General features: G+C 47.0%; 1 protein-coding gene across 6 annotated transcripts in view; it reads left to right on the top strand.

Moving 5' to 3' along the window:
• RHCE (Rh blood group CcEe antigens) overlaps nt 1-14,871 on the top strand; it is a 56,590-nt gene that overhangs the window by 24,687 nt on the left and 17,032 nt on the right. For 4 of the 6 annotated variants that reach the window (XM_017534605.2, XM_017534603.2, XM_017534604.2 and 1 more), the window contains 4 exons: nt 5,383-5,530; nt 6,615-6,781; nt 8,511-8,648; nt 11,377-11,504. In XM_017534605.2, coding sequence (XP_017390094.1) covers nt 5,383-5,530; nt 6,615-6,781; nt 8,511-8,648; nt 11,377-11,504 — 581 coding nt within the window. Of the gene's footprint in view, nt 1-5,382; nt 5,531-6,614; nt 6,782-8,510; nt 8,649-11,376; nt 11,505-12,078; nt 12,087-12,450; nt 12,621-14,871 lie in introns of all 6 variants that reach the window. The other 2 variants (XM_017534608.2, XM_017534606.2) reach the window with 2 other exon arrangements.

The raw sequence follows: 14,871 nt of genomic DNA, 5'->3' as shown, positions 1-14,871 counted from the left end.
TTCTCCTGCCTCAGCCTCCTGAGTAGCTGGGATTACAGGCACACACCACCATGCCCAGCTAATGTTTTGTAGTTTTAGTAGAGACGGGGTTTCACCGTGTTGACCAGGATGGTCTCGATCTCTTGACCTCGTGATCCACCCGCCTCAGCCTCCCAAAGTGCTGGGATTACAAGCGTGAGCCACCGCGCCCGGCCTAGTGCTGTTATTTTCACCATCCCCATTGTTCTCAGGATCGGTTGGTTGGAATTGTCGAAAGGAGGCAATTAAAGGAGTGAGTCAGACAGACAGGAGGTGGTGGTGGTTTTCAGGTGTGTTGCTTGACACTGAGGCTCTGGAGGCAACACAGTTACTGGTAATGACAAGATCTAAGGCTTGACATTGGGTGGCGGGAAGTGTAATGCAGGGAAAGATAGACGAGCGGTCAAGGAACCAAGAGGGGGAGGTGTTGGGTGGGCTAAGATCATGTCTGGGAAGAGTGATGGAGAGAAAGGCTGAAGGGCAGGAACTGACATCGAGTGACCAAGAGGCAGCCAGGAGGCTGAGCCTGCAGCAAGGAAGGGAGAGTGTGATGGCATCTTCAAGGGAGCTGGGGATGTTTGGGGAGGAAAAAAGAACAATGGTCTGGGAGGGAATATGGGAAGTTTTTTTTGAGACAGAGTTTTGCTCTTGTCACCCAGACCGGAGTGCAATGATGCTATCTCAGCTCACTGCAACCTCTGCCTCCTGAGTTCAAGTGATTCTTCTGCCTCAGCTTCCCGAGTAGCTGGGATTACAGGTGCGCAACACCACACCCAGCTAAGTTTTGTATTTTTAGTAGAGACGGGGCTTCACCATGTTGGCCAGGCTGGTCTTGAACACCTGACCTCAGGTGATCCGCCCACCTTGGCCTCCCAAAATGCTGGGATTACAGGCGTGAGCCACCACGCCCAGCCTGGATGTTTGTATTTATTAATTTGTGGTTTTCTTCATCCGTGTATGTGACTTTAACCCTAAATCCTTCAATATACATTTCTTTTTCCTTTTTTTTTTTTTTTTTTGAGACAAAGTCTTGCTCCATCACCCAGGCTGGAGTGCAGTGGTGGATCTCCGCTCCCTGCAACCTCTGCCTCCTGGATTCCAGCAATTCTTGTGCCTCAGCCTCCCAAGTAGCTGGGATTACAGACATGTGCCTGCCACCAGCTAATTTTTGCATTATTAGTAGAGACAGGGTTTCACCGTATTGGCCAGGCTGGTCTCAAGCTCCCGGCCTCAGGTGAACCACCTACCTCGGCCTTCCAAAGTGCTAGGATTACAGTCATGAGCCACTATTTGGCCTCGGTGTACATTTCTGATATGGTTTGGCTCTATATTCTCACCCAAATCTCATCTTGAATTATAATTTCCACATGTTGAGGGTGGGACCTTGTGGGAGGTGATTGGATCATAGGAGTGGTTTCCCCCATGCTGTTCTTGTGTTGGTGGATTTTCAGGAGAGCCGATGGTTTGAAAGTGTGGCACTTCCTCCCTCTTTCTCTCTCTCTCTCACCTGTCACCGTGTAAGATGTGCCTTGCTTCTCCTTCACCTTCCACCATGATTGTAAGTTTCCTGAGGCTTCTCCAGCCATGCGCAACTGTGAGTCAATTAAGCCTCTTTTGTTTATAAATTACCCAGTCTCAGGAAGTATCTTTATAGCAGTGTGAAAGCAAACTAATATAATTTCCTAAAAACGGGGACATTCTCTTACATAGCCATTGTTCAGTTAACAAAAATGAGAAATTGACATTGATACATTATGATTACCTTATTCAAATTTCACCAATTGTCTCAATAATATCCTTTCTAGAATATATATGTGTGTGTCTGTATATATATATGTATATATATACACACCACGCACACACACACATATATATATGTATATATATATATATATATGTATACATATATATATGTATATATATATATATATATATATATATATATATGTGTCCAGGATTACATCTTGCATTTAGTTCTCATGTTTTATTAAACTCCATCAATCTGGAACAGTTTCTTCATCTTTCTTTATCTTTCATCACCTTGACATGTTTTGAAGTTTTGAGCCAGTTATTTTGTAGAACGTGGGTTTGTCTGCTTTTCCTCATGATTAGATTGTGGGTATGCATTTTTGGCAGGAATTCCACATGAGTCACGTGCGCCCTTCTTAGTATATTGTATCAGAAGACATGCTGTCAATTTGCCCCATTACTAGGTGCGTTAACTGTGATCATTGGGTTAAGATGGTACCTGCCAGGATCTTCCACAGTAAAGTTACTGTTTTCCCCTTTGTAATTAATAAACATCTTGTGAGGAGATAATTTCCTATAGAAATCCTGTTTATCATCCAACTTTCACTCACTGACTTTAGTGTTCAATGATTCTTCCCTGAATAAATTAGTACTATAATAATTGCCAATATTAGTTTCCTAATTCCATCTTCCCTTCAGAAGTTGGTATTCTTCTGTAAGGAAAAGCTTTCACTTCTCTGTTCATTCACTCATCTATGTATTTATTTATATCACCATGGGCTCCTGGATTCCAATTTGCACACTTCCATTTTCTGCTTTTTCTCTCTGCTTAATATAAGGATTAATGACAACTCCCTAATTCCCAGGAAGAAAATATCCAGAGCTTTCTTAGGCAGAATAAAGAGAATTCAGTATAAGAACCACCAAGGTACATCTGTGTAGTGTGGAAATTTTTTAAAAACAAACAAAAAAAAGAACCTACAAGGGCAGGAGGTGCTGCCAGACTCAGGAGGGCACTGGTACTGGCTGTGAGAAGCTGCTAAGATCCCAGGTAGTCCAGGCCCTCCATCTTTTAGCTCTGTTTCTCTCTGTACATCTAATGTCTGTACACCAGCTTTCTCTTTAGTGAAAAATGTGTCCCCTCCACCCACCCACCCACCTCCACTTGTTCCTGCATTTCTGTGTCCCAGATCCTGCAGAAAACAACTCTTCTCTCAGTCTCAATTCTGTAGTTCAGGGAGAGGGAATCTGATCAGTCCCCTGGGTCATTTTTCCACTCTGGCCCAACCAGATGGCACGGGAGATGGTTCACACAGTAAAAACATGGCTGTCAAGAAAAGGGGTAAATTTCAGAGGCAGAACACTCCCTGTGAGTCTGAACCTCTTCCTGCTTTGTTGCAGTCTTCATAACAATTGCTTTAAAAGACTGCGTTGATATAACATCACCTCCTCTCTTCTCTACAGCTTTGACTTGTTAGTTTAGCTGGTCTAGGGGAGGGCTTAGCACTGATTTTGAGTGTTCATTTTCCTCAAGACTTCCATTCAGCCTGGGTTTCTTCAGTAGGAGGGCTTGGAGGAACCCGAGCCAAGGACCAGAGTCATTTCAGTGCAGGCAACTCAAGAAATGAATACAGGTATTGATCGACTTACGACCTATGCAACTTACGACCATTCGACTTTACGACCACAATCGCTAGCCACGACTGCTCCGCGTCTGGCAGTGCAAACGTTGCCCAGCTGGGCGTATGACAGTGTGGACCAGCTTCCAGCAGCATTACCATCTCCGCGTTCATATAGCCTACTCAACTTACGACCAAATCGTGTTACGACCAGTCTGTCGGAACCAATCGTGGTCGTAAGTCGAGCACTAGCTGTACAACAAGCCAACAGCCCCCAAGTGTTGTCCCTGAACTCCTCCTGGTAGAGCTCAAAGAGATTAAAAACATAAGCCCTCTTTTCAGTTCTTATCAGGGAATTGCCTAGACTGTCCTCTTTTTGTGTGACTGAGGGCTTTTTACCATCATTTGTTCACTTCACAAATATTTATTTGGTACTTATGATGTACCAGGCACTCTTGTGGCAGTGGAAAAATACAACTCTCATGGAATGTCTATTCCAGAAGGAAAGACTGCCAATAAGCAATAAAATAGGCAAAAGATATAGCATGTTAGAGAGTGGTAAGTACCACAGAGGAAAATAAAATGGAGAAAGGAAACAGGAGAAGTTGGGGAGAGGGGATGACTGAGAGAGAGGGTGGCCAGGGGCAGCGTCATCTCATCAAGGGGGTGATTGTTGAGTACAGACCTGCAAGTAGCGAGTGCACAGCCTCATCAGTATCTGAGAACAGCAGCAGACCAATGGCAGGGTGCTGGGAGGGCCATTTCATCACCCACGCTGTTTAGAATTGTCAGCACATGGTGATAATAAAAAATAGGCTGGGTGTGGTGGCTCACGCCTGTAATCCTAGCACTTGGGAGGCCGAAATGGACAGATCACTTGAGGTCAGGAGTTAGAGACTATCCTGGGGAACATGGTGAAACCCCGTCTGTACTAAAAATATAAAAATTAGCCGGGCATGGTGGTGGGCACCTATAATCCCATCTACTCAGGAGGCTGAGGCAGGAGAATTGCTTGAACCCACGGGGCGGAGGTTGCAGGGAGCCGAGATCGCGCCACTGCACTCCAACTGGGGTGACAGAGCAGACTCCATTTCAAAAATAAATAAATAAATAAGTAAAAATAAATAAAAAGCAGACAGACTTTATAGTTGGCTTTAAACTTGTTAGACATCCTCTACAGACAAGGCATCCCTGATTGCTTGGACCCAGGATGGACTACTGTCTCCACCCTGCCCTCATTATACCCTGGCTGGGGGTCAGCATTTCAGGCAGCTGAATGATCCCAAGGAGGAACACGCTAGTGGGTTTGAGGACAAGAGAAGAGCGAGTGGAGAGTGGAATAGGAGGTGACATCAGAGAGGACAGGCCAGAATGGATCCCGCAGGGTCATGGCAAGAACACGGACCTTGATTTGAGTGAGATGGGAGCCGCTGGAGGCTTCTGAGCAGAGCAGTGACATGATCTGACTTGCATTTTATTTCATTTATTTATTTAACATGGAGTCTTGCTCTTTTGCCCAGGCTGGAGTGCAGTGGTGTGAACCTGGCCCACTGCAGCCTCCGCCTCCCAGGTTCCAGTGATTCTCCTGCCTCAGTCTCCCAGGTAGATGGGAGCTGTAATCCCAGCTACTTGGAGGCTGAGGCAGGAGAATCACAAGAACCTAGGAGGAAGAGGTTGCAGTGAGCCGAGATTGCGACATTGCACTCCAGCCTGGGCAGCGGAGCAAAATTCCGTCTCAGAAAAAGAAAAGAAAAAAGAAAGAGCTACTGATAAAGGCCAGCCAGCGATATCCCTGGAATAAATACACGGCAACTCATAGGGCTCCTCTGAAGGAGAAAAGCCTACTGAGTTGGGCTGGGTAAAGTCTGAACCACAGTCTCATGTCTTCAAGTCACATCCCTTAAATGAAGCTCTGAACTTTCTCCAAGGACTGTCAGGGCTTGCCCGTGGGAAGAGGATGCTGACACTCACTTGCTCCTGCTGGATTTTATTGCAGACAGAGGACCACACAAACATGATGTGCATCCACGTGTTCGCAGCGTATTTTGGGCTGACTGTGGCCTGGTGCCTGCCAAAACCTCTGCCTGAAGGAATGGAGGAAAAAGAACGGACAGCAACAAGCCCCAGTTTGTCTGCCATGCTGGGTAAGGACAAGGTGGAATGAGTGTTCTCATACTTGGGCTGAGCCGAATGGCTCAGAAAAGTCTCTGGTGGAAAAATTTCTCTCCTTTACCAGCGTCCCCTGGGTGTCTGAAGCCCTTCCATCGTGATTCATTTCTTCAAGTAGTGTTGGTTAAATTCATACCTCTGAATTAAGCATTTCCTTTTAGGGACCTCTCTTCATTAATATCCACTAGAGAGGAGAGACTCATTATGTGTGAGTTTACATAAGTTTATCCAATCCCTTTGTTTTCAGCTGAAAGGAGGGAATTGGACAAGCGAAGAAATAGGGCCCAGAAGTGAAGGAACAAGGGTGGGAATAGTAATAATGCTGTACTTTGAAAATTTGCTGTGAAAATAATGAACTTGGACTGCAGGGAGAGGCTTAGAGGAAATCGGGCAGGGAGCCTGATAGTAGGTAAAGGATTGTCAGGCCGCAGGGCCAAGTTAAAGCAGCACATTATTTTTTTTTTTTAAACAATCATTTGGGCCAGGCATGGTGGCTCACGCCTGTAATCCCAGCACTTTGGGAGTCCAAGGCAGGTGGATCACCTGAAGTCAGGAGTTCAAGACCAGCCTGGCAAGCATGGTGAAACCCTGTCTCTACTAAAAATTCAAAAAAATTAGCTGGGTATGGTGGCGCATGCCTGTAATCCCAGCTACTCTGGAGGCTGAGGCAGGAGAACCTCTTGAACCCAGGTGGCAGAGGTTGCAGTGAGCTGAGATCGCGCCACTGCACCCCAGTCTGGGCGATGGAGCAAGACTCCATCTCAATTAAAAAGAAAAAATAAATAAATAAAAATAAAAATAAGATCTGACCATCACAGACCAGGTTTAAGAGGCCTGGGGTATGTAGATTTCAACCCTCTTGGCCTTTGTTTCCTTGTCTGTAAAATATCTTAGCTGAAATCAGCTTGAGAGCTCAGAGGGGAGATGTGACTTGCCCATCTAGCTCTAAGTGACAAGGTTAAGACTCTCCAGCCCTCGGATTCTCATCCAAAACCGCTCAAGGCTCAGGCCTTTGGAGCAGGAGCGTGGTTCTGGTCAACCACCCTCTCTGGCCCCCAGGAACCCTCTTCTTATGGATGTTCTGGCCAAGTTTCAACTCCGCTCTGCTGAGAAATTCAATCGAAAGGAGGGATGCTGTGTTCAACACCTACTACGCCCTAGCGGTCAGCGTGGTGACAAGCATCTCAGTGTCATCCTTGGCTCATCCCCGAGGGAAGATCAACATGGTGAGGAGGGTGCTGCCCTTGGACAGCACTTGGGTCTAACAGGACTAACACACATATTTATGCCTCCCCCCGACCCCAGGGCCAGCAGGGGTTGGGCAAGGACATGCCAGGTGGTGGAGCCGTATCTGCATCTTTAGTGGAGCTCTAGGAAGAATGCTGGGTGGTCAGAGTGGGCCTGGGACTCAGGAGACTGTCCAGTGATCAAAGGCTCTCTGGGGGGAGAGATTAAATCCATCCGTGCTAACATGAAACAGACCTGAGTTTGAGCCCCGTTTCTGCTAGTTGCTAAAGCCAATCACCGTGAGCGAGAGTCAGCAGCAGACTAGACTAGAATTAGCCAGCCTCTCCTCCCTGCAAGAAATCTCAAGAGAGGAGCCACCAGAGTCAGAAGTAGAGAAGTATGTGACACTAGCCATGTAGCCCTGGTCAAGCCACTTCAACATTGTGAGTCTCAACGGCCTCATCTGTAAAGTGGGGATTAAGAGATGGTGCATGTGAAGTGCCTAGCAGGGAGCAAGTGCTAGGCAAACATTAGCTGCTGCTGTTAATACAGTGAGAGGATGGTGTGTGTCTTGTGGAAAGGGACGGGTGAGAGGGGAGACAAAACACGTTCTCGTGATGATGGGGGCATGGGATCCAGCCGGTGGTGGTGGAAGGAAGTCTGGACAGACCAGTGGTGGGGCGGGGGGTAGGAGGGGCTGGAGTGGAAAGAATGTGGCCACAGATGACAGCTTCACATCAGAATTCAGTGCTATGAGGAAGTGAGTGACCATGAGCTCCATGGTGACAGCAAGGTGGGTGTCAGCGCTTGGGTCTAACAGGGTCTAACACACATATTTATGCCCCTCCCCGCCCCAGGGCCAAGAGGGGTTGGGAGAGGGCAGGCCAGGTGGTGGAGCCGTGTCTACATCTGCAGTGGGGGCTCTAGGAAGAGTGCTGGGTGTTCACAGGGAAGCCCAGAGACTTATCCCAGGTGAGAGCTGAGGGTGTCAGATAAGAGCAGGGCAAGATTCTAGTTCCGGAGCAGTGAAGGACATAGCAGAGCTATGACCCAGGAACAAAGCCCAGCTTATTGGAACTGGCCCCAGTCATACAGGGTGGCACCAAGTAGCCAATGATAATAATAAAAACAATAACAATAATTTGTGTCTGCTGCACATTTAATCATGTTCTATGCCAGACACTGGGCTAAGAGCTTTATATGTGGAAACTCTCAATCCTTACAATAACCTTATGAAGAAGGTACATCCAAAACCCCATTCTTCTAGGCCAGGCACAGTGACTCACACCTGTAATCCCAATATTTTGGGAGGCCAAGACAGGAAGATTGGTTGAGGCCAGGAGTTCAAGACTACCCCAGGCAACATAGCAAGACCCTGTCTCTAAAAAATAAAATGAAACAAAAACCCATTCTTCCAAGTGCTCAGGGACACACTAATGAGTGTGACGGGTGGCTAGGATGCTGAGCACCTGGACTTTCCAGCTCATTCCCTAAATGCTGCACAATCAAAGTGTCAGCACCCTGAGCGTGAGGGGCGGTAGTGAGCTGACCCATCATGTCCATTGATGAAGGGCATGTAGCCCCAACACAGGGAAGGGGTGGTTTCAGGATCATCAAACCAGGGAGGATGTTACAGGGTTGCCTTGTTCCCAGGGTGCTGGTCACTTGCAGCAAGGTGGTGTTCTCTCTCTGCCTCACTTCCTTTACCCACAAGCTATTTCTTTGCAGACTTACATGCACAATGCGATGCTGGCAGGAGGTGTGGCTGTGGGTGCCTCGTGTCACCTGATCTCTTCTCCTTGGCTTGCCATGGTGCTGGGTCTTGTGGCGGGGCTGATCTCCATCGGGGGAGCCAAGTGCCTGCCGGTAAGAAACTGGACAACGAATCCCCTCTGCTTTGACTGAAGGCCAGCAGGATGCTGGGACCTGATGGGCCACTGGGCAGTGCACAGCCGCATTAGGGAGGTGTTGACGCATTCTCATGTTGGCTTCAATGCCTAGTGAGGGATCCACCCCAGCTGGGTGGTGTATTTGTTAGGATGCTGGGGAGCAGGTAATAGAACCCATTTGAGCGTGCTTGGGCATGGGGCAGAATTTGTTATAAGGCCACTAGGGTGTCACAGAACTCAAGGACAGGGACTGGAGTGTTACGGGAGCCCAGAAGCCCCTGTTTTTCTTCTTTCTTTACTTTTCCTGAATATCTGCTTTATTCTTACTCTATAGACCTGCTTCCTCCTCTTCCACTCCACGTGGTGGGATGTAGTCTTTCTCTTCAAGAAAGCAACCTGGTGGACTCTCTTGGCCCCAATCTCAAATTCTCTGGAAAGGGGCTCTTTGGTTCAACTTGGATAATGTCACCTTCGGCTGGGGTGGGGCTCAGCATGCACCTGTGGCTGCTGCCAGGGAACCACATGGATGATGTGAGAGGAGCGCCCAGAAGAGGGAGTGCTGGGCTGATGATCCAGGTCGTATCTACTTCTGACTGTTTAATTCTTCTTCTAAGTGGATGGATCTTTCTTTTTTTAATACTCAGCAAATCCTGATCATTCCAGAATACTTCATTATAGCCAATTGGTTATCATATGCTTCTCCAAGAGAAATATTTAGGGACAACAAATCTTCATGGGTTTGAAGACTTGATGGAGGAAAAAGAGTAGACTTTTGAAGGCTGGATTTGGATGAACAGTGGCTGTTCAGGGAGTCTATTTCAATCTAAAGTTAGGAAAAACTGGCTGGGCGTGGTGGCTCACACCTTTAATCCCAACACTTCGGGAGGCTGAGGTGGGTGAATCACTTGAGGTCAGGAGTTCAAGACCAGCCTGGCCAGCATGGTGAAACCATCTCTACTTAAAATATAAAAATTAGCCGGGTGTGGTGGCATGTGGCTGTAATCCCAGCTACTCGGGAGGCTGAGATGCGAGAATCACTTGAACCCGGGAGACAGAGGTTGCAATGAGCTGAAACCTCGCCACTGCACTCCAGCCTAGGCAACAGAGCCAAACTCCGTCTCAAAAAAAAAAAAAAAAAAAAAAAAAAAAAAACCACAAAAAAAAAAAAAAAAAAAAAAAAAACATAACAAGTTATCATCAGGAGGCTTTGTGCCAATCATGTTCTCTGAGCCTGTTTTCTTGACTTCATCACTGGCAGGACTACTCAAAAATGATTCTCTAATTCATTCATATATTCATTCATTCATTCAATACATATGTTTTAACACTCATCCTGCTTTTCAAGCTGTAGTTTAGTGAGGGAAATGGATAAATAAACACAATACAGTCTGAGAACTGCTATAGGGGCACATCTAAGCTAGCCTGGGATGGATCTGGAAGTGCTTCCCAGAGCAGAGGAAACAGTTGACAGCCAAGCATTGACAGATAAGGAGTATTAGCCAGGCAAAGTCATGGGAAATGTATTCCAGACAGAAGAAACTGTGTGTACAAAAGCTTATTGGTAAGAAGAGTGTATGACCCAACCAGGAAACAGACATTCTAAAGGCATAGGGTCCACCCAGGAGCATGGTGGGCCCAGAGCCGTGAGAGATGGGAAATGGGAAGTGCTCAGGCACACTTCATGGGCTAGTTGAGGAGGAGTCTGGATTTTTATTCTTTTTTTTTTTTTTTTTGAGACTGAGTCTCCCTTTGTCACCTAGGCTGGACTTCAGTGGTGCAATCTTGGCTCACTGCAACCTCGCTCCCTGGGTTCAAGTGATTCTCCTGCCTCAGCCTTTCTAGTAGCTGGGATTAGAGGCACCTGCCACCATGCCCGGCTAATTTTTTGTTTTTAGTAGAGACAGGATTTCGCCATGTTGGCCAGGCTTGTCTCAAACTCCTGACCTCAGATGATTTGCCCACCTCAGCCTCCCAAAGTGCTGGGATCACAGGCGTGAGCCACCGTGCCTGGCCTGGATTTTTATTCTGACGAGTAATGGAGATCCTAAGGAAGGAACCAGCCTGATTGAATTTGCATTTGTGTCCACATTTGCTGGCTCACGGCTGCGTGGGAGGCTGAACAATGAAGCAGAAGGCTGAGGGGGGATCCAGAATTGGGGCCTCATGCCTTGTTTCTAACTAGCCGTCTTGTCTTTGGGATGGTGCTTAAATTTGGGGTAGACCAGTGGGTCTCAGTTACCCCCCAGGGGATATCAAACGATGTCTGGAGGTATTCTTGGTTTACACAGTGGGGTGGGGGCTGCTACTGGCAGCGAGTGGGTAGAGACCAGGGATGTTGCTAAACATCCTACGGCGCACAGGGCAGCCCCCACCACAAAGAATTATCAGCCAAAACTGTGAATAGTGTCTACACTAGACCCTTGCTACTCAAAGTGTGATCCGTGGACCAGCAGCATTGGCATCACCTGGGACCTTGTTAGAAATGCTCAGTCTTAGATCCCACCCCACATCCACTAAAGCCAAGTCTTCATTTCAACAAACTCCCCGATGACGTGAGTGCACATTCAAGTCTGAGAAGTGCTTCTTTAGGTGAGCCTTAGTGCCCATCCCCCTTTGTGGCCCTGGATGCCAAGGGTGTGTGAACGGGATGGGCAGGGAACATGGGTCTCGCCTGCCAGTCTGCTTATAATAGCATTTGTCCACAGGTGTGTTTTAACCGAGTGCTGGGGATTCACGACAGCTGCGGCGTGCACTACACCTTCGGCTTGCCGGGTCTGCTTGGAGAGATCACCTACATCGCGCTGATGATGCATCAGGCTGTCTGGGCCAATGCGTGGGTCACTGGGCTTATCCTCATCCCCTTAACACCCGGCTCCAACTCAGGAAGAAATGTGCACAGAGCCCTTAGCTGGGGCGTGTACACTCAGGGCCGGGTGCTCAGTAGGCTTCAGCGAATATTTGTTGGCTGATTTATTCAGAAATTCTGCCCAGCCCCTACACTGGATGGACTTATCGCCTCTCCAGGTTAACTCTTCTTTCCAAATAGGGCAGCCTAGGTATAGAACAAAGATGAAATCTGAGACCCCGTAAAGACAGACAGAGCAGGTCAAACAGGCCCAAGGCAATTGAATCTGTGGTTCAGGTCACGATGCAGAACTTTACCATGGAGTCAGACTGGTCTTGAACCTGCTCCCACTACGCACTAGCTAGGCATGCTTCTTAACCTTTGTTAGTCTCAGTCTCCCCATTGTAAGTGGAGATAATGATATCTCCCCTCACAGGGCTGTTGGGATGCTACTGGATTTAATAAGCTAATGCAGATTTAATAAGCAAATGCTAAGTACAGCCCATACCTCAGGCCCAGAGAGGGCTGGGCCTTGGCTGAGGTCTCACTGTAAAGTGAGAAGGTGGGAATGTGGGCCTCCAGACCAGAAGTAGGTCCTGTGGCCCCTAGATAGTGGACAGCAATGGTTAATTTGACACACCAGAGCCCTGGCTATTACCTCCCAGATGTTGTGTGAATATTTTCTGGACATGGCTTATATAAAATGAAAAAGTGAATTGGGCATGATATAGGGATAGATTTCTAGAGATGAACTGATAGCATGATGATAATCATATTCACTGATAATATTTACTACTGTTTATTGGCTGCTTTATAAGTATTGGGCATTATGCAAAAACCCATGATATGCATTATGTCCTTGAATTCTCACAACTGCCTACTCAGGTATTCTCAGACTCTAAGAAATGATATTTAGGAGAAGTTATCTACCAAGGTCACTTGGCTGGAAACTGGCTGTAAAAATGGCTGAAGCAGGTGATGAGGAGCTGATGTATTTGGAGGCATCTCAGAGAAATCATGGAGGCGCTGGGGTTCCTTCCAGTTCTTGGATGCCTTATACAGAGACAACCGTGGCCCCAGATTATAGGGATCACATATCAGTGGGTGAGACATCCTTGCTTGGGATGAGCAGGATTCTGTTTGGGGTTGGGGAGGGGATAACCTGTGTGAAGCAAGGCGCCTCTGTAATGGGTTCCAGTGGATGTGTTTGCCACTGTCTTAATAACTCTGCAATTCTAAGCAGAACCTTTCCTCTCTCTGAGCCTGAGAGTTTCCTTCTGTAAGATGAGAACTTGACCTAGCAAGGTCCCACTCGGATACTTGTAGAGAACAGGCCGGGGAGGTTAGGAAGAAAAAGCCAGTGAAGGAAAGGAGTTCTGCAGCTCCCAGCCATCATCACAGTGCAGGGACCTAGGCTCAAGTGCCAGATCCAATGACTTCTCAAGAGAAGCTCGAAATCGAGAGTTTTACGTGTACTCTCTCAAGTACTGGCAGAAAATTCAAGGTTGTTGGTAACACTGTGGGCTAACTTCTGCTTGTGGGCTGCCTAGATCCCCTATTCTGTGATTCCATGGTTCTCTGGAAGCATTGGTTCTCCACAGCACTTGCGTCAGCTGGAAACTTGTTAGAAATGCAAGCCCTACCTACAGCCCCACCCCAGACCTACCCAGTTAGAAATCTGGGGGTGGGACCTAGCAGTCCATGGTTTAACAAGCCCCACAGGTGATTTTCATGCAAGCTCAAGCTTTAGAACCACTAACTTATAGTCAAAAAAGAAAAAGCCAATCAGTGGTTTGCTGGTAAAGGATTAATTTAACAACAGGTTCTCCAAGAAACTAAAGCTTTGATTGGTAGCATTTGCAATTTCTGTGGTACAAATGCTTCCCACGTGGCTGAGTTCAAGCTATCCAGGTGACACCACTGCACATGGACTTGGGAGGAGACAAGAACAGTCAGTCCACTGAGCCTATGGAAACTGGCTCCAGCCCATCTCTGCAAGTCAGCTCCCATCAGGGTGAGTGAGTTGAGCACCAACAAGCAGTTATCCTCTTGCCTTTGCAGGACCCAGGCAAAGGGAAGGGCATAGTGACAGTGATGATCTCTTTTCTGGAGGCCTTTGGTCTGCTGAAGGTAGAAGGCATGGGTTTCACCAGTCGTGAGGCCAGTCATGCAGCCTGAGTCATGGTACTCAAACTCTCCAGATCTCTGTTTTTTATCTGTAAAATGGGAAATAAGACCTCTTACAGGGTTGCTGTGAAGATACAGCCATAGAACATAGCCCCTTTCTTTATGATTACTGATGCTGCGTCAGTATAAGGGCATCTCTGTGTAATGGAAGGATGGAAAGAGGATTAAGCTCAAAGTCAGAACACTTAATGGGAACTGTGGATTAGCTACTGCTTGGCGACATTGGGCAAGTCAGTTGACTTTTCATTAATTCCACAAACAATATTTCCCAATTTCCTATTCAGATGAGCATATGTGATGGAGTCAGGAGGCCGTGATGAGAGCCGGGATAGAGCATTTCTCACAAGTTGTGGAATTTTTAAGTGATGGGAAGGCACATTGAAATGGCATTGAATCATGTGGTGCAGATAATTCTTTTTCAGTTCTCAATCCTTTGATTACATCAGGGAGAAAAGAAAGTCTCCACTTGGGCTGAGAATCTCTGCACCCTTCTAGCTCTTGTTAACTACTCATTTGAACAATAGCAGAGAAAACCTCAGGCTGCTGTATCTGGGAGAGATTTTAGCAACATTTTGTTTTCATTGTATCTCTTTTTACAGCTACCTCCCATTTTCCTTCTATTTTAAGGTAGTAACACAGTTTTCTTTTAAATTCATTTATTTAAATGTAAAAATAAGTCTATTTGAGAAAAACAGATTTTAAATAGCATCTCTGGAATGCCAATATGGCTAAATTCATGAATGTTGCCCTCAATGCTGAAACCTGGGAAGCATCTGGCTGAGCTCTGTGGATAGGCCTGCCTAGTTTGAATCCCAAGAGCCACCCATTCCAAGCCACAAAACATTGGAATTCTTGGTTCACTTCCCTACCATGAACTTGCCCTCTGTGAAATAGGGACACTAATAGCTCCGTCACAGGGCTGCTGTGAGGACATGTGTTGAGCTGAGTGTCTGGCCAAGGGAGACCCTGTGCAGGGAGACTGTTATCATGGTGATGGATTTCTGCTTCATTCATTTCTCTTTCCAGACAGCATCATATAGAATGAGTTGTGGGGTGGCAGTCAGCAGGTTTGGGTTTATCCTCTCTTCTGCCACTTATTACTTAAAAAAATAACTCAGCCGGGCGCGGTGGCTCAAGCCTGTAATCCCAGCACTTTGGGAGGCAAAGG

The sequence above is a fragment of the Cebus imitator genome, unplaced genomic scaffold, assembly GCF_001604975.1.
Source record: "Cebus imitator isolate Cc_AM_T3 unplaced genomic scaffold, Cebus_imitator-1.0 Scaffold87, whole genome shotgun sequence".
NCBI classification, from domain to species: Eukaryota; Metazoa; Chordata; class Mammalia; order Primates; family Cebidae; genus Cebus; species Cebus imitator.
The sequence above is the reverse complement of the archived record's forward strand: the minus strand, read 5'-3'. Positions and strand labels throughout refer to the sequence as shown.